Source organism: Cotesia glomerata, linkage group LG7 (genome assembly GCF_020080835.1).
Source record: "Cotesia glomerata isolate CgM1 linkage group LG7, MPM_Cglom_v2.3, whole genome shotgun sequence".
Taxonomy (NCBI): Eukaryota; Metazoa; Arthropoda; class Insecta; order Hymenoptera; family Braconidae; genus Cotesia; species Cotesia glomerata.
In genome coordinates, this window is record NC_058164.1 from 8,989,334 (window position 1) to 9,013,748 (window position 24,415).

Here is a 24,415-nt window from a genome sequence, read left to right on the forward strand (position 1 = left end):
ATCTATAAATCTTGAAACGTTATTTGTGCAATGCACACATATATTTATTGTAGTAATGCATGTACGCAGTATGTGTAATATTGTACAGAGAAGGGAAAAAATTGTAATGAACATAAAATGTGGGTGAAAAAGATAGACGGTGAGAGCTAACTTTGAATAAAATAAAATCGAACGCGGACACGCGTACGATATGGCAAGATCATAACTTTCTCCAAATGAAAACCGTTACGCAAACTCTGGCTATAAGACCAACTGTTGCTCACTGGACAACTTTAGTATCTTTAATTCGTCAATACAAATTTTGTTACTCATATATAAAAATAAAAATTCATTTTTTGCTAATCATTAATTATTATTTTTAACAATCACAATTTTATTAAAGTTCTCGTGATTTAAAACGAAAAAACAAACTTGGAATTACTGACGATAAAAAAATTTAATAGCGTATTTGAAAAATTATTTTTATTACTATTTTTGTTTTCAGACGCCGAAAAATGAGCATAAAGTTTTAATTTTAAACGCCGACTCTTACTCAGTTTTTCAACAACTATTCTTACTGACAATAATTATTTAACTCGTCGATTTGATGGCGATGTAATGATGATAATAAATAATGAAAAAAAATATATTAAGAGTAGAGTAATATAATGGATAATTATATAGTACCGTAAAGACCAACTCAGACGCGATTAAAACGAATTACGGTTGACTTTCTACAGCCAAATGTCAACGGTTGTTTCACTTTTTCATGTCCCGTATACTTACTGTGCGATGATGTTAATGCATATCAATCAATACTACTTCGCTTACTTCTACATCCTATTACTATTAGTTATTTGATGACAAAGAAAGCGTTGTTATAATATATTTATTTTTTCTTGTTCCAGGTGTGCCACGTGCAAAGAAAGGCATTCCCTTCCCATCCTCAAGCTCTGCAACATTAATATCATTATTATTTTTTTTATTATCATCGGGTGAAGAAAGATTTGATAAATGAGATGAAGAAATAGTAAAAGGACCAAAGGATTAATTATCTGATTTATTCATAAGAAATGACTTGAAGATGTTTTATTGTGAAGACGATGATGATGATGATTAAGATTATTCAACATGTTGGCTCGGACATTTTCTTTGGTTATCTAGCTGTATGAGTGTGTTTAGACTTCATAAAGCTAGGTTACCGGAGTTAAGATCCTCGTCATATCAACTTCACCGATCTTTTTATTATTTTTTACAGGGATTTATTTTTATTCATGCATCGTTTAGTTTTTAAGAATGGCCTTGTAATTTAGTACTAATTAGATTTTAAGTTTAATCACTTAAATGTATCTAATTTTATTATTGACGATTATTATAATTTTGTATTATTATTATTATAAAGTTTTGTAATCTAGTAAGAATTATTTATGATAATTGGTAATTGAATACTTTGTAATGAGTTTAAAATTAATTAATAGTTATGTTAATTTGTTTTGTGTATTGTGTCCCTTTACTTGTATTTCCTGAATGAGTTTGAAAGAAAGAGTGCACGATTTTTTTAGATGGAGATACGCTCTGTGACGATGCTCGTTCCCACAATCAAAGACTCGTCGAGGCATTTCGTGGTGATAATAAATATATGCACCTACGCAATGAGGGTTAAGTACTTTACTTTATTTGGTTTCTTTAAGAAACAAACTATGTAGTTTAAATTAAAACAAGGAAACCGGAAAATTATTTGTTATATTTATTATTTTATATAATGTGTATTACTCATTTATGTTTCAATAATGTCAACGTACTTGTGATGACATGTTTTTTGTTTGATTAGATAATTGAGATTATTATTTTTTTTATTTTCACTTCATTCGAATTTTACGCGATATCAAAGCTTTCAAAAAGAGATCAAGTGTTTGATAGAATTGAGATTATTAACCGAGTTATCATTTTTTTATAATAGATTTAATCATTGTATTGCAGAATATTATTTATAGCGTTTAAATATAAGGAAAATAACTTTGTAGTTTTGTTAATTAAATAATTAAGTTAATTTTAATTAATTTCTCATTCAATTACAAACAACTTCATTTTTAATTATCATTATCATTGTCTTTGTCTTTTAGTAAGTGATTATAAAAATATTTAACATACTTTTAAAAGTATTTTTAGGCCAAAAGTAATTTATAGTCATCAAATATAAGTTCAATGTATTGAAAATTAATGAAGATAAAAAAAAACTTCATTTAATCTTCATTTCAACATTTTTATAATTTATTTCTAGTAGTTTTAAAACATTCTCAAAATAATTATTTTTAGATTTATTTTTTATACTTAAATAAAAGTTTAAACTCCCGGATTTGATAAATTCTAAATTAAACATACATTGAGATTTATCTACGGAAAATAACTACACACTGACAATATTAAACTAATCTCAGGTTTAATAATCTAAGTTTGAAAACAGGCTTAGCGTTTAATTTAAGTAAAATATGACACTAATCTTTTCTCCTAAAATTTATGATGTACTTGTGAATGGGTTTGGAGCGAGGATTGACATTTCAAATAAAAGTTCCTATTTCAGAAGAATTTGTTAACAAATAAACGTACTTTTACATGTAATAGAAGAAAATATAGCACTTTAGTATTGTTTATTCAAAGATATGTATTTACTTAGTGCCAAATCTTTTTAATGACTACTCTACTGTGTAATATGTAAAGTTATCTCAATGTAAACTCTTTCGTTCATTCAAAGGTCTTGAGTCCCGAGCATATCAAACTTTTTTGTTCATTCTTCGTAACTCTGGTGTGACTAATAAGACTGACAGTGTTAAATTGTATAGTCGACATTGAGGAGAGCTGAACTTGAGGAAAGATAAAATATAACTAAGTACAGATGTGACTTAGTTCGAGATGTTTTAGGTATAAATCTGTAACATAACAAATTATTTTTAGTATTGATCAAATGTAAATTTTGATGATAATAAACACAGTATACATTTTAACAACCTTTAATTATTAATTAATTTTATCAGAAAAAATATTTTCAGAAATAATTGCACGATTTTTTTTAATTCTTTAGTATTATGTTTTCTTTCATAATTTTATTGTCAGTTTTTACTTTTAAATTTAATTAATATATTCGATTTTATGAAACTGTCAATAAGTACTTTTATTATATTTTTTATAACATTCAAATTATTGAACTTTAAGATGGTTTTGTTCTGAGCTTTTAACATTAAGTTATAATTGTTTTAAAATATTAATTTTCAGAAGAAATAAGAATCAAAAGAGTGTATTTATTGAGATTAGATCATTGTAAATGTATTTCCAGATATTTTTTTTTTTCTAATTACATCTCTAATAAATTTTGGAATCAAATAATATAAAGTTTTCAAAAAGTAAAATATGAATTATACTAAAAACAGCAGAAATCTGATAATTTGTTATATTTTTATTACAAATAATCCATATAATGAAAAAAAATCTTTTCTGCAAGTGTAATTTTTGTAAATTTCGTAGGGCCAGTTTTTCAATCCAGGATAAAATTTTATCTAATGATAAAATATATCTATATATTTCATATATATAAATATAATGGCAATAATAATTTTATCCTGGATAAAATTTTATTTCGAATTGAAAAACCGGCCCTTAATGTGTAATTTTTTAATTAAAATCTTTTCGTCACAATTTGGTAGTTATAAAAATCCAAAAATTGACAGATTTCTGTTAATCTAAGATAATATTAATGTTAGCCGAAGTTTTTAATTTTTTTTCGTTTATTAAATTAGAACTAAAAAATATTTTTCAAACATTGCACTTGTAGTTTCTCAAGTTTTTTGCAAATGAAAATTTTTCTTTATTTTTTGCAATAATTTTTCAATTAAAAAAAATTCTAAAAATGTCGGCTAACTTAATTTTCATTAATTTAAGTATCATAAAATACGATTGACTACATAAGAAGGTTTATATTATCTGATTTACAAATTTTTCATAAAAGGTAATTATAAAAATAAAATTCACTACGACGTACCCTATTTTTTTTTTCTGTAACGGAGAATTTGAAACAAAACTTGAAATTGTCAAATGTCTACTATAAAATTTGTCAAATTTGAAACTAAAATTGTTATTCATTTTAAGCTCAAGAGGTCAGCACTTTCCAGAGCTTCAAATTTCATCAACTATTTATTGGTTGTAGATAAAAAAAACTTCTGCATTGAATTATAATAATACAAAAAAATTAAAACTTTTTAAATTAAATTAATTATTATTGAAAATATATTGCGAAAAAAATGTAAATTTTTATTTAAAAACAAATTACTTTAAATAAATTATTTTTTATGCAAAATGATAATAAATATAAGATAGATTGATTACAAATAATTTAATGCATAAAAATTAAAGTTCAGAGGAAATAATAAAACAGAGTAATATTTATCGAAAATTGCTTAAATAATCTGTGTCATGGATATTATAAAAAATATTCAATGATTTTCTATATATTACAAGCGGATTAATAGCGCAAGTGTCTCGAAAAATCCTGGAAGTACAACACAATAAATTGAGTATTAAAATTTAAATTTATTTAAAAAATTACTTAATAAAAAATTACAATAAAGATTTTATAAATCATTTATTTTTTTAAAATAATTTTTGCAGTAAAAAAGTTGGGAGTTCAAAAATATCTAATGTCAGAATAATTATTTTTAGAGGGTAATTTGAACGGAAGTACGGCAGCAAAGTGGTGAGAATGTTCTCGAAGGTTCTAGAACATTCTATCTACATCGAGAATATATAAGGAGGCAATATACCGCCGCCGCACATTGCTGAGCGATACCTCACTACATACAAACGTGTTCATACTCAACGAGTTTTATTGTATTTTCTCTTATAAAAAATCACTGCAAAGGTATGTTTTATCAATTTTATCACATTAATTACATATTATTAAGAATTTATTTTTATTTTTATTGATTCATTTTTTTGAGATATTACGTACTATTCGAGTAAATTTATTTTAACGACGCCTACTTATGATTTTTCGTTTCTATATTATATTACATTTAAAGTTTCATCATTTTTGGTATATTTAAATGAATTTAATCAACTGTTCCACGAGGCATCTTAATTCAAAATTTTTACAATTTTCATCAATTTACATTATTGAGGGATTTATTAAAATTGTTTGAATTAGTTTTTTGCATTCAATGTCTTTTTTTAACCCTTCAGTACCCACGTTCTTTTTAGTGTCTCACTTGCACTGCAGTAATATCCTATAAGTTGAATGTTGTTGCGTGAGAAAAATTCTTACAGCGAGGGTACTGAAGGGTTAATCCAAAAATCAATTTTTGGTAACGTTAAAAAAAAAAGTGTAAGATTTTTATGTATAGCTTACGTATGATGCTATGATGGCTATAAAATGTCTCATGTATAGTCTACGTGATGACTAAACTTCGTTACTATCTAGTGTACACGGTTTTTATTTTTTAAATAAGTGAGTTTAATTAATGACATTTAGTAATCACTTTTTAGTTTGATTCATCTAGAATGATTAGTCACGTGAATTTATAGCGAATATTTAAGCAGTTTTTGTATTATTCATTCATTTAATTATATTTAAGTCAAACAGCAAATAATTTCTAATCTAACCTCATTCTTGAGCGCATTAAATCAATACTGGCTTTAAAGAAAACAAAAAAAAAAAAAAAAAAAAACCTTCAACTAATATTCTTTTTTATTATACAAAATACTAAATAATTTTGTTTTTATCTAGATGCCGGAAGGAATGGATACCTCATCTGCGGAAGTTGAGACCTTCGCTTTCCAGGCGGAGATCGCACAGTTGATGTCATTGATCATCAACACCTTCTACTCTAACAAAGAAATCTTCCTCCGTGAATTGATCTCCAACTCGAGTGATGCATTGGACAAGATTCGTTACGAGTCTCTGACTGACCCATCTAAATTGGACAGTGGCAAGGACTTGTCCATCAAGATCATTCCCAACAAAAATGACCGCACTCTTACCATCATTGATACTGGTATTGGTATGACTAAAGCTGACTTGGTCAACAACCTGGGAACAATCGCAAAATCTGGTACGAAAGCTTTCATGGAGGCTTTGCAAGCTGGTGCTGACATCTCTATGATTGGTCAATTTGGTGTCGGTTTCTACTCAGCTTACTTGGTAGCTGACAAAGTAACTGTAACTTCAAAGCACAACGACGACGAGCAATACTTGTGGGAATCAGCTGCCGGTGGTTCATTCACTGTCAGAGCCGACAACTCTGAGCCTCTTGGCCGCGGTACCAAGATTGTCTTGTACATCAAAGAAGACCAGGCAGAGTACCTCGAGGAGAGCAAGATCAAGGAAATCGTAAAGAAACACTCGCAATTCATTGGTTACCCAATTAAATTGGTAGTCCAAAAGGAACGTGAGAAGGAACTGAGTGACGACGAGGCCGAGCCAGAAGCTGATGCCGAAAAGAAAGAAGACGAAGACGACAAACCAAAGATTGAAGATGTTGGTGAAGATGAAGAAGAAGACAAGGAGAAGGAAAAGAAAAAGAAGAAGAAGACTATCAAAGAAAAATACACCGAAGATGAGGAGCTTAACAAAACCAAGCCCATCTGGACAAGAAACCCAGATGATATCACCCAGGAGGAATACGGCGAGTTCTACAAATCATTGACCAACGACTGGGAAGACCATTTGGCAGTGAAACATTTCTCTGTTGAGGGTCAACTCGAGTTCCGTGCTCTTCTCTTCGTACCACGTCGTATGCCCTTCGATCTCTTCGAGAACAAAAAACGTAAAAACAACATCAAGCTCTACGTCCGACGTGTGTTCATCATGGACAACTGCGAAGAATTAATCCCAGAATACCTTAACTTCATGAAGGGAGTAGTTGACAGCGAGGACTTGCCACTCAACATTTCTCGTGAAATGTTGCAGCAAAACAAAATCCTCAAGGTGATCCGTAAGAACCTGGTGAAGAAATGCTTGGAGCTCTTCGAAGAACTTACTGAGGATAAAGAGAACTACAAGAAATTCTACGAACAATTCAGTAAGAACTTGAAGCTGGGTATCCACGAAGATAGTTCAAACCGCAGCAAGCTCGCTGATTTATTGAGATACAACACTTCAGCATCCGGTGAAGAGAGCTGCTCGCTCAAGGACTACGTTGGTCGTATGAAGGAAAACCAGAAACACATTTACTTCATTACTGGTGAGAGCAAAGAACAAGTAGCCAACAGTTCATTCGTTGAGCGTGTCAAGAAACGCGGCTTCGAAGTTATCTACATGACTGAGCCCATTGACGAATACGTTGTACAACAAATGAAAGAATTCGACGGTAAGCAGCTCGTGTCAGTCACCAAGGAAGGCTTGGAGCTTCCCGAAGACGAAGCTGAAAAGAAGAAACGTGAGGAAGACAAAGCCAAATTCGAGGAGCTCTGCAAAGTCATGAAGACCATCTTGGACAGCAAAGTTGAGAAAGTTGTTGTCTCAAACCGTTTGGTCGACTCGCCGTGTTGTATCGTAACTTCTCAGTACGGTTGGACCGCCAACATGGAGAGAATCATGAAAGCTCAGGCTCTTCGTGACACCTCGACCATGGGCTACATGGCTGCGAAGAAACATCTCGAGATCAACCCTGACCACCCAGTCATTGAGAACTTGAGACAGAAAGCTGAAGCTGACAAGAACGACAAGTCAGTCAAGGATTTGGTTGTCCTTCTTTTCGAGACTGCTCTCTTGTCGTCTGGGTTCTCACTTGACGATCCCCAGGTCCACGCTGCCCGCATCTACCGTATGATCAAGCTTGGTCTTGGTATCGATGAAGACGAACCAATCAGCGAGGAGCCCAAGGCTATGGAAGAGGTTCCAACTCTCGAAGGCGAAAGCGAAGACGCGTCACGTATGGAAGAAGTCGATTAAGTGATTAACTTTTAATTATTACATTTTTTTCAGTTTAAGTTACTAAAGACTGTTGAAAAAATTAATTATTGATGATGAGTGATTGATCACGTTTTATGTGATTGTATTAACATATGTATCATATATAAGTAGAATTACTCTTATTAAAAATAATTTATCATTCCTATTATGATGCAAGCACCAAATAATTAATTATTAAAAGAATAATTGTTTTTATATGTTAAATTTTTAATGTAACAGCCCATTCATACTCATGAACAATTACTTTAACGTTTCATTTTATGTCATAATTGAGTCAAAATAAATTTTTTTTCCATAATCGAAAAAATTTTATTATTATTTGTTATAAATAATGGGTAATTTACTTTATTTAATATTTAGGCTTAAGTTAATTTAATAATTGAAATTTTTAATTTAAATTATGTCGTATTAAGTTTATTCATCTTTTCGAGACATTTGCAACGGACAACAATTTATTTTAATTTAAATTGAAAGGGAAGTTAAAAATAAAATCAATTTTTTTTACTATTTAAAAAAAAGAGACTCACAGGTGCTGACACAACTTTCAATTTAATCATCTGCCAGATGTTCCTGCTTGGTAATTATACTACTTTATTTTATTGTTATGGGTATACTTTAAAATTTACGAAAATTCTACGATTAGCCGTAGTGCAACGTTAAAATAATATTAAGTCGAGTTTCAATGCCTCTAACAATGAACTGAGGTTGACGGGCATTAGAAATTTTTTTATGACTTTATAGCAATAAAATTATAATGAGAAAAATTTAATGATAAAATTCCACATGTAAAAATTAAAAAAAAATTTTTAGTGGATGACATTAAAGTTAGCAGTCATTTAACTATTTTTTAATTTTTTTTTAAATAAATTTTTTTCAAAAAGTTAATTTGAAAAAATTGCATTTTTTATCTTTAAAAATTTCTACATATCAATTTTTTTCTACTTATTTTTGCCATAACTTATTTGTTGAAAAAATTCTTAGTTATCAAATATTTGCTAAATTAATTTTCATTATTAGTGGACATTTTTAGAAACATTTTTTTATTGTAATTTTTGTTGTAAAAATGAAAAAATTGGTATTTCTCAGCTAACTTTAGTATCATTCTCTAACGGGTGAAAAAAGCGAAAAATAATTTAAAAGTTTTCTCTGGCGCCAGAAACTCGAGTTTCAGCGCCTCTAACAGCTAAAAAGGGCGAGAAAAAATTTTTGATTTGTTTTTCTGTCATTGGGGGCGCTGAAACTCGAAATATTATTAATTTAGCACTGCGCTACATGTGCTTAACTTGCTCGGTGAATATTTTTAAATTTACGCTATCTTTCATTTTGGATTTCGCGATTGATGAATTTTACGATAAATTTTATACTGACATTCAGATTAATTGAACTAGTCATCATTAGTTTTTTGCACTTTTGTAAGCTGAGAAATTTGCATTTATTGAAATAACTTTTTCGGATTACAAAAGATTTTTGATCGAATTTGTGATTCCTACCTTGATGACTCCAATAGAACTTTAATGATATTTTAAGGTAAATGAAAAAATTTCTTATGAAGAAAATTTTTGAATGCTAATAAAAAATATATTTTACAATTTTTTTCAGTATAACATCTGAAATAAAAAAAATACATAATATTTAGAGTAAAATTTTACAAAAAAAAATGAACTTAATTAATTTCTTAAAATTATTAAAAAATAAATCTTATAATTAATTATAAACTAAATAATATTTACAAAAAGATCAAATAATCAATTAATTAATCACAATTTTTAATCTTAATTACATCTAAAATTTTTTTCTATCTAAAAAAATTTTAATAAATTATCATCTTGAATAAGTGTAAATAAAGTTCATTAGAGTATAATTATCTAAATAATCAATTATACTACGAATACAATCATAAGGCAAGTGACACCAAGCATCCTTTTGGGTAAACATTATTTCATCATACCGACGAAGTAAATAAATTCGCTTTTCAAGTTTCTTCACATGAACTTTAAGTAATTGAAAGTTTTCATCGCTATAAAAGAGCTTATCAATAACTGGATTATTAAAAACTCGTAAAAACTCCTTATTCCGAATTAATATTAAAAGTTCTTTACCACTTTTTTTTATAATGCCATATATCGAGATTTTTTGATCACCAAAAGATAATACCGTTTGTTTAAATCGACAAATTGAAAACTGAAGTTTTTTCTCACATTCATTCAAAACAAAATCTTCTATTTCAGGATGTTTTTCAACCAAAGACTTCATTAAGTCGACGGATTCTAGGTAAACGGGAAAATTAAATACAGGTCTAGAGTGTAGAGAATATAATAAATTCTGCGCTTTGCAATTTCCATGGAACAGCATCTTAAGTTTTCTTTTGTAAATATCACCACCTTGGATAGTACATAATAAAAGTCCAGCTGGAGGTGGTTGATAAGAATAATGATACACTAAAAAATACACAGTATTCCACAAATTTTTAGCAACTGCGAAATTGAAGAGCATTGTTTTTGGATCTCCTTTTACTGTCGCATCAAAATTACTACCAGCACGAAAGAGTAATTCAACGAACAAAGCTATGTCATCATCAATAAGTTTTCGACGGTTTATATTTTTTTCTAAGCCGATCAAATAATGAATAGCTGTCAAAAACCATTTTTATCTTGTCTGTTAATTTGTTTCTTCTTCAACCTTGGTATGAGTGCAACACCAACTTCTTTCAGATTATTTTCCACTATGTACATCAACAACGTTTTATTCATATTATTATAGATGTCAACATTAGCATTGTATTTCATCAGCAACGCTACCAACTCAGCGTTTCTATTGATGACTGCGTAAGTTAATAAAGTTTGTTCAGTACCGTAACTTTCTTCCCATCTGAAATAAGACAAGTATTTTGCGCACAAAGAGTGGGTTAATTTAGCGTCAACATCAGCACCGACTCTTAAAAGTGATTGTACCGCTGTCAAACGTCCCAACAACACAGCAACGTGGATAGGCTGAGCTCCATTTGATGCAATTATATTAGGATCGGCGTTATAAGTAAAAAGAAGAGTGTTTATTATTTTTTTTTTGTTTACTTTCTTCGCAAGCATGGTGTAAAATTGTATATCCTGCATAGAAGCCACTTGTTTGTACAGCGTTCATTTTTGCTCCCCGCTTTAATAAATGGTTGACTACTCGAAATATTTTTTTCTGCCCTCCAGGCGGAAAGTGGCAACTTTCGGCCCGCTGCGCTAAACGAAATTGCCGCTTTCCGCCTCTGTCGGACAGAAAAATAGTATACAAACCTATGGCAGGAAAATAATAAATATCTCAGATCACATATATGTCGACCTCGGCTTCGCCTCGGGCAACATATATGTGTTCTGAGACATTTCTCATTTTCTTGCCACAGGTGTGTAATATACTATAACTTGATGGCCAAATATATTGGAGATGGAAAATAACTCGGTGCATTAATATCAGCACCATTTCCTAAATACTTATCTATTAATTTTAAATTGCCATATACAATTGCGCAGAAAAATTCTTTATCTTTACGAATTTGCTGGTCAGAAAGTAACGAGTTACTTTCAATAAAGTTGTGAAATGATTTTTTAGAATGTCTTGACTTTGGAAAATCCATCTCGGCAGTTTTTACTATTTATCATTATGGATCTTGATCATCATCTTGATTAATGTTATTGATTAACGTCCGCTAATTTCAGTATCATTATTTAATATCACTGAAGATATACTCTTTATTTTTCATTATTCATCAATAATGTTATCATTTCATAATACTAAAGTTAGTTGACATTTTTGATTTTTTTTTTCATTTATTAAATTAGAACTAAAAAATATTTTTTGAAAATTGTATTTAAAGTTTTTCAAGTTTTTTACAAATAAAATTTTTTTAATTTTTTGTTAATAATTTTTTCAATAAAAAAAAATTTTTTAAATTTTTATACATGTTGGCTAACTTAATTTTCATGATTATTTCGTATAATAATTGCAGTTGTACGTATCAAACAATTATCAGTCAAAAATTAACAGCAATATAAAAAAAAAGATAATGTACAAATAGATTAAAGACAGTCTGAAAAAAAAAATTAAATATATAATTAGCTTAAAAATAATTTTTTTTTTTTTTATTAAAAAATATTTTACTTACACATTTATTTTGAATTGTACATTTAAAGGTAATATGTAAGTGTCCAATACTATATATAGAAGTTTCAAACGTGGAGAATGGAGACCTCTATTCTTTATGGTTTTGACCAATGCAAAATTGCAATAACCTCTAAGGAAACGCACTTGAATTTGAACCGAAGGGAGATCTTTAAAAATTAAAAAACTTGAGTACTTAATTTTTTTGATTTTTATAACAATTAAATTATTATAAATAAAATTCAATAAAAAAAAATTCTACGTAGAAAAAAAATATAAGACTTTTCTAATTATTTTTGTTTAACATAATTAATTTGTTATAAAAATTCCAAAAATTTTCAGATGTCTACTGATTCAGTATCATGATAAATAATATTGATACTGCAGTTAAATGACTGTTTCTCTTTCAAATTTTTATAACAAATCTAATTGATTAAAAAAAAAAATGTTTTAAAAAATTTTCACTGATAATAATATTATTTAATTTTCACATCTGAAATTAAAAAAAAATTTTTTTCATAATAATTTCGTTACTATAAAATTAAAAAAAAAATCTAATGTCTGTCAACTTCAGTGTCTTTAAATAATCTAGATATTTTGAATGTTTTATTTGTTAGTTTAACTTTGTCTGGAAAAGAGAACAATTTCAATACACGCAATACTTTTTAGTGGTTTTTTAAATTAAGAAAATTACTTGGATGTGTTATAAATAATAAAGAATAATTATTTTAGTTGTTTTTTTATTCGAGATTTAATTAAGCTGCATTGGTATCACAACAATGCCCCAGCAAATAATTCTCCCCATTTTTATAAAAAATTATCAATTTTCATAATTATACAACAATTTGCATTTACTTACAATTGTTTTCGTCAACAAAAAATACATTATTATAATTACCTTCAATATGAATAATTGAAAAAATTCAAAATGTGATGTAGAAATTAATTATTTTTTTATAAAATATACAATTTATCAGTATTAAGTATTCTGAAATAATTTTTTTTGTAATTATATTTCGATGATTGTACATTATAAATAAATTAAACATCGGGGAGATGTATCGCTATTTGTCGCCTTAATATTAATAAATAAAATTAATAATATTAATGATAATTAATAATAATATTAATAGTAATAATAATTTCATTACGGGGCTGATATTATGACGAATTAAAAGTGAATAACGTTATAAATAAAGTATGAAAATAATTAAGTTATTAAATTTATAAAGAAAATGTAAACGGCGACGTCAAGGATCTATTGATTGTTTAATCGATTAATTTATCAATTAAAAACAATTAGGTAAATTTTTTTAGTTCTATTTTACCCGCTTATACTATTATTCAACAATTTAAATTCAAAATACTTATAACGATACGCACAACCTTCGATAATCTCAACAGCGCTGGCCTTAGCCCAAATTAACTCGTCATATTTTTATCCTTAATTATCAATATAATTAATCATATAAATTTTCAAATATACTTTAGCGATTTGTGAATACAAAAGTAATTCTTTTTTTCTCTATTGCTTATTTAACCATAGCGTATTAACCACTAATTACTATTTTGTTCAATACAATAAAGACTGTGTACAACAGCAATTATTACTTTATCAATTATTATTGTATTTTTTTTATTTATTTGTATACAAAATACATGGGCACTCGCAGTATTTTAAATTAATTAATTAATATTATTTATTAATACAAGAGATTTGGGAGCGCTCAATATTTTTTAAAATTCTATTTTGTTTTTTTTTTTTCTGACACAATTTAATCACTGTGCCGCATTTTAAATTATTTTTATTACAAGTTTGATTTATAAAAATAATACTCAGTCAATTAGTTCGGATTAATTAATACTTGCGCATAACATTATTTAGGAGGAGTAAATCGCTGAAAAAAGCGTGTATTTTTTTTTTATTTCTTTTATCTTCAATATCAATATCGTTCTCGTATATTACATAAATATTTGTAAATATATTGTCTACGCATTTATTTATTTATGAGTTTTTAATAGATGCAAATTATCTGAGTTTTCAAAAAATCGAACGCATGAGTTCGCGTAGACGGACGGAACACTTGCATGAGCAGTTCTAATTATTTATTACAAAGCATTCGACTTTTTTTTTTTTTTTTTTTTTCACAAATTTTTCAACAATTGAATGTACAAATATAATATTAATATTATAATTTAATTTTAGTCGTCTTTAAGTATACAATATAAACTGTACAGTTGCTTTGCGGAACGGTAAATACATACACTCTCCATACTTTTATTTCTTATAAGTTCAAATTGATGTCATATAACATAAGTTGTGTATAAATTTAATATTTTTATTTCTAATAAAATTTGACAAAATTGATGTTGACATAAATGATTTAAATATACGTACAATGAAATGAGATTCGTATTTAATTAGAAAAAAATATATAATGTATAATAATAAATTAAGCCAGTCGCTGCTGCCAAATGTTGGTGCGAACAGACACAAATAAGTTACATATGATCGTTTAAATAATAATAAAAAAAAATAATTATTACAATAAAACGGAGGGACTGTAAAAACAGATGTAAAAAAAACTATGATAATAATAATTAATTAATTAGATAAATAAAATTAAGTAAATTAATTCATTTAAGTATTGTTTCAAATAAAAACTTAGTAACTAAAAGGTGTGGAATACTGATGTAAAAAAAAATCTATTAGAAGCCTCCGCTAAAAAAAAATAGCCAAATTTTATATCAAACAAATCTAGGCGATTCTGCACAGTTAATCCTTATAAATTAATAATTAATTACAATCTCTTGTTATTACTGTAACTGTTGTTTGTTTTCTTTTTTTTTTTTTTACTATAATTAATAATATCAATAAAATAATAGTAATAACTAGTAAAAATTAACAATACTCAATCGATTAATGATACGTTATTAAATATATAAAAAATAATCTCTAAATATTTTCAGCATTAGTTAGAGAGCTCAAACCTAATTATTATTAATTCCTTAAACTTAAAAGCTTAAGAAAATTTTCAAAATAATAGTAATAATCGCATAGTAAATACTACAGTATAACAAACTAATATGAGCGAAATCTACAGACAGAAAATCTCAATTAAATTAAATTATAAAATAATTGAAAACAAAAAAAAATTTATTAATATTAATGAAATGCCTAGCAAAATAACTGTCCATTCTTTGCAAAGTCACACATAAATAGCCATTTGGTCTTTGTATCGTGCAATATAAAATAAAAAAAGCCGCGGTTGTCGATTCATTTATAACAGTTTATATCATTTTAAAATATTGTATAATTATTATTTTATAAAATATCCTGTATTTTTTAAAATATTAATCTCAGTTTATAAAAATTGTTACGAGTGTCTTAAGTGATCCGATCGAATAATTCATTAATTTTTTTTTTTATAAATATTTTATAAAATAGGAAGTGCACAACGGAAGAATCACATTTTACGCGAGTCGAAAGAGTAATGGATTTTTTTTTACAATAATTTTACTTTTAAAAACAAAAAAATCCATTATCAAATTCATGTCTCACTTCATTATTTATTATCATTATTATCATTGACTTTGTTTTAGTCACGCATTCCTCGTGGCTGTATTAAGATTTATCATACTATCATGTTTTTTTTTTTAATTATTTAAAAAAATTTTTCAATCTTTCAATTAGAAATTTATACATATAGAATATATAAACATATTTTACTTTTTTTTTGTTTATAAGGCTCAATGGATAACAACTACTACTAAATTTATTCCGTCTATCTATTAATTACTTTCATTTTTTAGTCAATATTTCAGTTATCCAACTCAATTGTCCTCAAAGTAATTTTTTAATAGTTAAAAAAAAAAAGTAACATTTAAATGGAAGAAAATTTGATGCCCTTAACTATATCTATGTTACAAAGAGACTAAATCTATTTTTGGCAAAGTTATTTAGGTATATGACGTAATAATTATAACAATACATGAGTGTAAATGCACTGGCCATAGTTTTTTTTTTTTTTTTTTTTTTAGTTAATGCACTATTTCAACAAAAACATAAAATAAAAAACGTGGTTATCATTGTAAACTGTACATAAAAATTTAAGAAAAGTAGTAGTATGTAATAAAATAATAATTAAATTTAAAAGCAAGAGGACAATTGACGAATGATAATTAATATTGATTAAATCGAGGATTGACGGAAGTAGATTAATTTTAAATTTATTAATTACTTCCAGAGTATAAAGCGATTATTATTTTAATTCCTGCATTTTATCTGGCCATACTTATTACATTATTATCATTTGTAAATTATTTATTATTATTCATTTTTTGTAAGTATCATTAGGTTTCTATTGAACCGTGTCATGGATAATTATTGCTTAGCGATGAGTATAGCAATGCAGCGCAAATAACGCTGATGCATGTAAATATTTTCTTAAGTACAGTAAATAAAATATTTAGCTTTGACATTTGTCTCGCAAATGATTTATCATGTAGTGATGTTATTTTAAAACATTTATTAAATAAAAAATATTTTTCATCTTTTTTCATAGTATTAACACTAGCGTACTCGTAAAAATTTAGCGTATAAAAATTATTATTTTTCATTCCTTTTTCTTAAAGCCTAAAAATTATACATAAGTAAATTCTCCATGTTATTTAAGCTGAATTAATACAATTCAAAGTATGCAAATAAATTAATTGAAAAAAATGTGAGTATTGTCAAATAATTTACAAATTTTTTTTTAAATATCAATTACTTTGATTTACAAGTATCATTATTTTTCAAACTGAAAAACGAGTCATTAAATCACTAATTATGAATGAAATTGAAATTAAAATAAATTCAATACATAACGACGTTTTTTTAAAAATAAGAGTATTATGTTGGTTGACAATATACATTAATTAATAATAGCTCAGCTAAATAGCCCGTGGATAAAAACAAAATTTTTTAAATCTCTTCGATATTATACTGTATAATAGTAAATAACTTTATTACTTTTTTTTTTTTTTTTTTTTTATATTACGTAAATATAAAATTTGCTCAATCAGTAAATTTATATCAGATCAAAAGATCTACTAAAAATAACACATTTATCTGTTTATTTAAGTTTTTTAAAAATATAATATTAAAATGAATTTTTAAAAGGCCACCATAAATTCATAAATTTTTAATAATATCAATTACTTTGATCATTTGCGCGCATGTTTATATGATTTTTAATTGCAAACACTAGTCCATAGAAAAGTTTATTATAAAAATATAAATATTATAAATTGGTATATTTATAATATTCACCGCGACTTTAATATCCGACGAGTATAATACTGTAATTTTAATATCAATAATCTATTATTATTAATTCGTTAATAACAATAACTGGGCGCTTCTTACCACGGGCCAATTAACTCGGAATCAGGTGATTAAGACGGTGAAAACGTCTGTGTTATTAATTAACACGTGAATAATTTTTCCGTCTCTTGATACACAATAATAATAATTAATAATATAATATTAGAATAATAATAATAATTAATAATATAATACCATTTTAAAATTTCTCAAAAATAAAAACCTTGAGAAATCCAAAGCGTAGAGAGCATTTTGGAGTTAAAAACAATAACAAAACGATATGTAAAGGCATTTAACATATATAAATATCAAATAAGAGAGCTAATCAGATGTTTAAAATTTAAGAGAGGCCAATTAAAGATATAAATAAAGTAAATTGTAACACACTGTGTTACCATCAGATCATTTTGTTGCTGCTTGTGTTATTAATCCTTTTAAGTATGAGATTCTTGATTCATCAATTAATCATTTATTATCATTAATGTGTAATGATAATAATAACAATAATAATAAACGGTAGTGAGTACCAGCGTTGTTGGAATAGATAATTATTAAGCTGCTGTCAGCAGAGCTTGCTGTTATCAGTGTGCCTCTTCCGATAGTGAAGTTGCTACCAGGTTCAATGGTACATCGGAAACATTATCTTCATCACCGTCGTCAGCGTCATCCGACGTACTACTACGTTCTCTCGGCTCAGTTTTCATATGCTGTGCAAAGTTTATGACGTCACTTGCTTTTGTACCACCACCGGTAGTACCATCACGTGTCACGCGACTAACTAGATCTACTGAATACATGTGCGGCGTACTCACGTGCATCATGTAAGTTGATAGTGGTAGAGGGTAATTAAGTTGAGCTGCTGCTGCAGACGCTGGTGGATGGGCACCCGACAAATTTTGCGGTGACAATGCAGCCATCATCAAATGCGGCTGAATTTGCCGGCGTAAAGCTGCCAGCATGTCAGCACTCTCGGCGTCCATTTGTTCTGATTGTAAAGCAGGTATGGCTGATTCTTTTTCTACAAGAAAAAAAAAATAACCAAAATGAATAAAAGTAAAATTCACGATAATTAATCATTCGTAATTTTTCTTTTCTTTTTTTTTCTAAATTTATACAATGCACAATGTAGAAAAAGTATTGAAAGAAAAAAGAAAAAAAAAATAAAAACTAAAATTAATTGAGCGTTAAAGTAATAACAGTATAAATAGGATTCTCACTTCGATGCCTCGTAGGTTTTTCGCCTTTAGGTCTGCGTCTACGAGTATGTATTGTGTCCCTTCGCATGGTTACCGGTCTGTTTACACCGTGAAGTTTGTAATAAAGTCCACAGGCATTGCAAACCATTTCACCCTTCATATTACGCCGCCAAATAGTCGTCGTCATGGTACCACAATTTGTACACGACATGTCGACTTTTTTTGTCATATTACTGGCTTGTTGATCAAACGACTGACGTTGTTCATCGATCTTTAATTTAAATTATAAGAATAAAATTATCATCATCAATAATAATGTTAATTTAAAATTAATTTTAAGAAAAAAAAAAATCAATTAATCACCTTATCAGTTATCTTATTCCATGAGGTAAAATCCTGCGCTTGTTCTTCGGATTCATGATGATAACTTAAAACATCAGGACTGGTCGGTGCTTTACTTGGGTAACTTTGTTTCCTTCTGCCCTTTGTTTCTTTACGCCCGACACTCGCCGGACTGGACGGATTACTATCCATAGATGCACTCTGTAATAAAAAAAAGAAAAGAAAAAATAAATGATTGATGTATCGCAAAGTTAAATGACATCCAAATGGTCATAAGTGAGTGATTTTTCATTCGAGAGACGAAGTAGTTGGCGTGGTACCGACAAATGGCAGGTATATATTTTAGAAAAAACTACATCTAAGACTAGTGTATACCAGCTTATTCGTTACGGGCATTATCGGAAGAGAATTCAGTGTAATGGAAAAATTTTAACAAAGCAGACTCTACTTTTACTAAACATGAATATACTAGCTTTGCACAGAATCTTTACGAAACTTTAGTTTTGAGAAAAAGAGAAGAAGGAGAAGGAGAAGAAGAAGTAGAAGATAAAGAAAAATTCTACACGTTTCTGGGCATTACATTCAACAAAGACTTGCTTAAAATCCATTGAGGCAGTAGGGCTTATCTGAACATCTGTTAACAGCGGGTTGACATGCTAGTATAGGTCCGGTAGGTACCGAACTCAAAACTGCCTATCACAAAGCGCCTTTCTAGTTATCTATTATCTGGCGAGGCCGCTCGCAGACCTCCCCTTACCTGAAGAGGCAGGTGGGACTTGAATAGTATAAAACTGTATAGTACTGAGACCCCAAAAGGGATTCTTTAACACCCGAGGGTCACCTGACCTGCTTCGTTATATACCTGAGTTCTCGGATAGGTATTTGCATCGAGTAAACTGCATATACCATATCGTATACTATTCGCTTCCTCTACATTGTATGTATTCACCATCGTTTGTCGAGTCAAGTAGACTTTAAGTCTTCGACTAAATAAAATTTTACCAGAGACAGAGACTAGAGAAAGAGTAAATTCAAGATAAAATAAAAAAGAAAACAAGGCACGAAAAAATGTAGAAGTCACTTCTAGTCGGAATTATACCATCGAGATTTTTGTTGTCTCACTTTAGTAAACGGTTATAAAAAAAAAAAAAAAAAAAAAAAAGATAATATTTACCATGATTAAATGTACTAATACTAACACTAATGCTTAAACTAATACTATTACTACTACTTCTCCTATTACAAATACTTTTACTAAAGCTATACTATCAGGTAAAAATACAACTTACTTTATTTTCGAGAGACTGCATAGGACGGTTTCCACGAATTGAACAATCTGTTCGTTCAATTGTCGTCCCTTGGGTATCTCGGTAAAACCTTACTTGTGGCGATATTCTACCTGTATCTACGGCGGTGATACCAATCTGTCGATTGTTGATAAGAGAACGTAGTAAATTTGTAGCTTCACCAGTGAAACCATTATTGACTTTGTCACCATTACTTCGTGTTATCTCTAAATTTCGATTGCTGTTGACAAATATAAAAAATTACACTATAGATAATTATAAATAACAACAGATATTAACATAAACATACTCTTAAAGTGTGTCTATGTTTTTCGTCGTAGAAATAAAGTTCTTGAAAATATTTAAAAAAAAAAAAAAAATTGCATGCATTATTGTTTAAGATAAGATGACAATGATGATGGGAGTGATATCACTTTTTGCAATACTCATTATTATTCAATCTTGATTTATGTTCATGCCTATTTTTAGCATACACCATCAAATGGTCAGATGTATTAACTGAAGTAACTACCAATGGATACATGAGACATAAAAATGACATCACATAATAAGTAAACCTTATTATCAAACCACAGTTAATCATTTCCTCAACAATTATTACTTTATAATAAAAAACAATATATTAAAATATATATGTATCTCTCTTGAATTCATTGCAATTTTTTCTTTTTCTCTTACTTTGCTAATGCTTGCCATAATTTTGTTGTTTCCTGATCGATGTGTGTTTCCGAACAATTACTCTCGGGTGTATCCATCCTGTTAACCGGACTTGGATTTGGTGAACTGCGTTTGGAACTACTTTCATTATTACTGCTATCCACTCTCCCTCGTTTTCTCACAGTCATGTCATAGCCATTTTCCTCAGCGTCTGTATCATGATCTTCGCGGTCTTCAATTTCCAGTCTATCTGGATCAGAACTATTTGAATATGTGTCGTCTTCTGGTTCACATTTAACATTACTATCCTGCTTCATCATTTCATTAGCTCGCAATTCTAAATGGTGCGTTTGCGTCTGAGGTATCACATTTTGATTAATGCTGGCGGGTGAATTTGACTCATCACTAAATAGCGTTTTATTTAATTGTAAAAACGATTGTAGAGGACTCAAATCGGCTATTTTGGCAGTGGAGATAGACTTATCCTGTAAATATATAATTATATTGTTAAACAACTAAGTAAACATTATTAATAACTTAACATAATAGATAATAAATATAAATAATGTACATATAATTTAATATATAAATATAAATTAACACACAAATGATAAAATTTAACCAAGTGATAGTAATTTATAAATAACTGGCAAACTCCCCTCTAGACACTGACATTGAGTTTTATATAATTGCTACTACGATATTCACGAACAGATATAGAAGAAATAAAAGGCAGTGTACATGACTGTAGCCTTATCTACAATCAGATATTGCATATGTTGCACATTCTCCGTTTCAACATACACTTATAACAGTAAGAATGTTCATCAATGTCAGCATATATATATATTGGGTTGTCTTTGTGATGCAATAATGATAATAATAATAATAACAATAATACATATCAATTATAAAGCTGATATATATATTATATTATTATACATTACTACTTAAGTAAATAAATAAATATTAATATTTAAGGATAATAATATAGTACCTCATTGTCAGGTGATGACAATTGCTTGGCATAATCCAGGTACTGTTTGAGTATAACGTCTGATTTTCGTGATACTTCACGAAAATTGTGTAAAACATCTAATTTGTAAACACATCTGTGACATATGATTGGTGGTAGTGAGTCTCCATCTTTTACCTAAAAATAATAATATATATTTATATACATATATGTAATAAAAATAAATAAAAATAATAATAATAAAAGTATTAATCATCATTAGAATCAGTTTTTTATTTCTCATTCCCATCTTTTATCTCACTCACGTGGGAACAAAGAAATGACAGAGACAAAAAAGTAAAACTAGGATCGCTCTGATTGATAAATGATATCAAGATGATTGTAAGTTAAAGTAGGTCCCAAGAGACCTGGTAATAGTGTATTTTTTTTTCTTTTTCTTTTTGTTAGTCATATTGAGTAAAAAAGCAAAAGCTATGTGAACAGTACACACAAGGGAAAACTGGACGCCCGGTGGCTGACAAGAGTTGCCGCAGTGTCCGCGTGTGAAACCTGATAAGAGGGCGATCCAAATAAGGAGATCAATCCCTCGAACGCGTGTGTGCCGTTGCGGGAGAGCCGTGATACGAAAAGAGATCGGTCTCTTCAGTCGTTTTCATCAGAACAGTACAGTAGTAAGTAAGTAAGTAAGTAAGTAAGTAAGTACGTACGTACGTACATACCTATCTACAGCAAGTCTATATGTACTGAGACAGCGGCAATAAAAGACAAGACCAAATAGACAGAGAAGCTGACACACACTTACACATAAATACTCCTTATTCTAGACGAATAAAGAGTACGAGAAAAAGACAGAAGATGTTATAGGTAATCGTGATCTTGTAAACTAAACTTGTTCATGAACAAGTAAACTCTCTTAACAAATGTTATGTACAGTACATAGTGTAGTTAACAGTTAAGTAGTGTAACTGAGTAACAGTAGCACCAGAACGGAGTAGTATGGAGCATTAGCTGGAGTATGAACCAGTAATAGCAGCATGAGAAGGCATGGAGCTGCTTATCACTGCCATTTTAAATCGCCATAGCCTGTTATCTCGCGGACACATCTCTTGCCAAACTTTCTCCCCGTGTGCCAGCACACACACACACAACACACAAACCTCCATCTATATATGCACATTTACGCATACACACAGAGGATAGCTTTTGTGTGCGCGAGAGAGCGCGAGGTCCCGACCCGCGGGGGCCCAGATGTTGCGTCTCTGCGTCTATTTTCGATGAGTCGTCTCAACACTCACCACACTTTAAACACAATACAGCCCAGCACCTATACATATATGTATATTTAATGCACATGTATATTATAACAGATATATCCATATAAGCTAATTAATTAAAAATAATCTGGTATAATAATAATAATAATAATAATAATAGTAGTTAAAATGAAGTAATCACATAAGGACTACCGTAACATAATTATAAATAAATAAATAAATAAAATAAACAAGAGGACCGGGTGATCGGCTTACCGCTATCGACAAACACGCCAAAATTTTATCTGGAAAATTACGCTGGGCGCCTTCATCCTCGAATATGGGCAACTTGACACCGTCCGACGATAAACAAAGACGACACAGCTCGTAGAACTTGGGCGGTACATTGAACATAATTATAATAAAATAACGTCTGGTGTTGTTTGCGGTCCACCTCACGGTTATTTATCATAAAATACGAGTCATTAATGGATTAACTCGCACCCGCCCCTGGTTTCTTTAATAAATAATTATTATATATAATAACAATACTATTTTATTATTATTTATTATCTTCTCCACTGCACAGTTTTTGTTGCAGCAACACAGTAACCAGCAGCAGCAGCAGGCGAGAGGTTTACGCGGCGGAGGTTCACTTATCACAGTCACCGTGGCCGCTCATTGTCAGAAGCACTAACAGTGTATAGTTGTACTATCTACATGTATATTTACTGTCGATGATCACACTGACAAACACCTATACTTTCATAACTACTATCTGTATTAGATACATTTATAGGTACGGATTAAAGTATAGGTATGTGTGTACTACGTACACATGATAATACTGTACACCAACGACACCATGAGAAACACGACCACGAGCTCACGACGATTCCGTTCGTCGCCTGCTTGCCTTTCTCAAATACACAACACCAAGGAGGAACACTCTCTCACAGTCAACACAACTAACAAACTATTCTATACTGTCCTATCTGGTATCTGATTCTGATCCTCAATTCAAGACGGCGGCGCTGCTAACAAACCAAAGACATATTTCAGGTCTACCAAGTTCTTATTTAATTACCAACTGTCTCGTTTAATATCACTAACCTCGTAAACTATTCTTCACTAATAAGTACTACCGGACATTTGATAATTTTGATATTTATTTATTTAAAGTAAATAATTAAATATTTATAGACTATCAATTATTAAATATAAATACATTATT

At 29.0% G+C, this 24,415-nt stretch overlaps 2 protein-coding genes and 1 long non-coding RNA gene across 5 annotated transcripts; 1 reads left to right on the forward strand and 2 right to left on the reverse strand.

The window, feature by feature from the left end:
- Positions 1–430: 430 nt before the first annotated feature.
- On the reverse strand, positions 431–12,281 carry LOC123268386. The gene is made up of 3 exons (XR_006510224.1): positions 12,230–12,281; positions 8,445–8,552; positions 431–932 (listed from the first exon to the last, which is right to left on the reverse strand). It is a non-coding gene; the product is annotated as an uncharacterized LOC123268386 (long non-coding RNA).
- Positions 4,742–8,237, forward strand: LOC123268385 (heat shock protein 83). Its single transcript, XM_044733397.1, has 2 exons — positions 4,742–4,888; positions 5,753–8,237. Exon 2 carries the CDS (start codon positions 5,753–5,755, stop codon positions 7,916–7,918), a length of 2,166 nt encoding a protein of 721 aa, XP_044589332.1. The 5' UTR covers positions 4,742–4,888; the 3' UTR covers positions 7,919–8,237.
- Positions 12,282–13,835: 1,554 nt separating the features above from the next.
- LOC123268626 (GATA-type transcription factor sreA-like) lies at positions 13,836–24,177 on the reverse strand. Of its 3 annotated transcripts, XM_044733867.1 has the most exons (8): positions 23,458–24,176; positions 21,950–22,105; positions 20,974–21,437; positions 20,278–20,515; positions 19,010–19,189; positions 18,668–18,917; positions 18,263–18,468; positions 13,836–18,157 (listed from the first exon to the last, which is right to left on the reverse strand). In XM_044733867.1, the coding sequence occupies exons 1-8, from the start codon at positions 23,593–23,595 to the stop codon at positions 18,032–18,034; spliced, it is 1,758 nt and encodes a 585-aa protein (XP_044589802.1). In that variant the 5' UTR covers positions 23,596–24,176; the 3' UTR covers positions 13,836–18,031. The 3 variants fall into 3 exon arrangements, with proteins under 3 accessions (XP_044589802.1, XP_044589801.1, XP_044589800.1); XM_044733866.1 differs by having other exon boundaries at positions 13,836–18,468; positions 20,989–21,437; positions 23,458–24,177; XM_044733865.1 differs by having other exon boundaries at positions 13,836–18,468.
- Between the last annotated feature and the right edge of the window lie 238 nt (positions 24,178–24,415).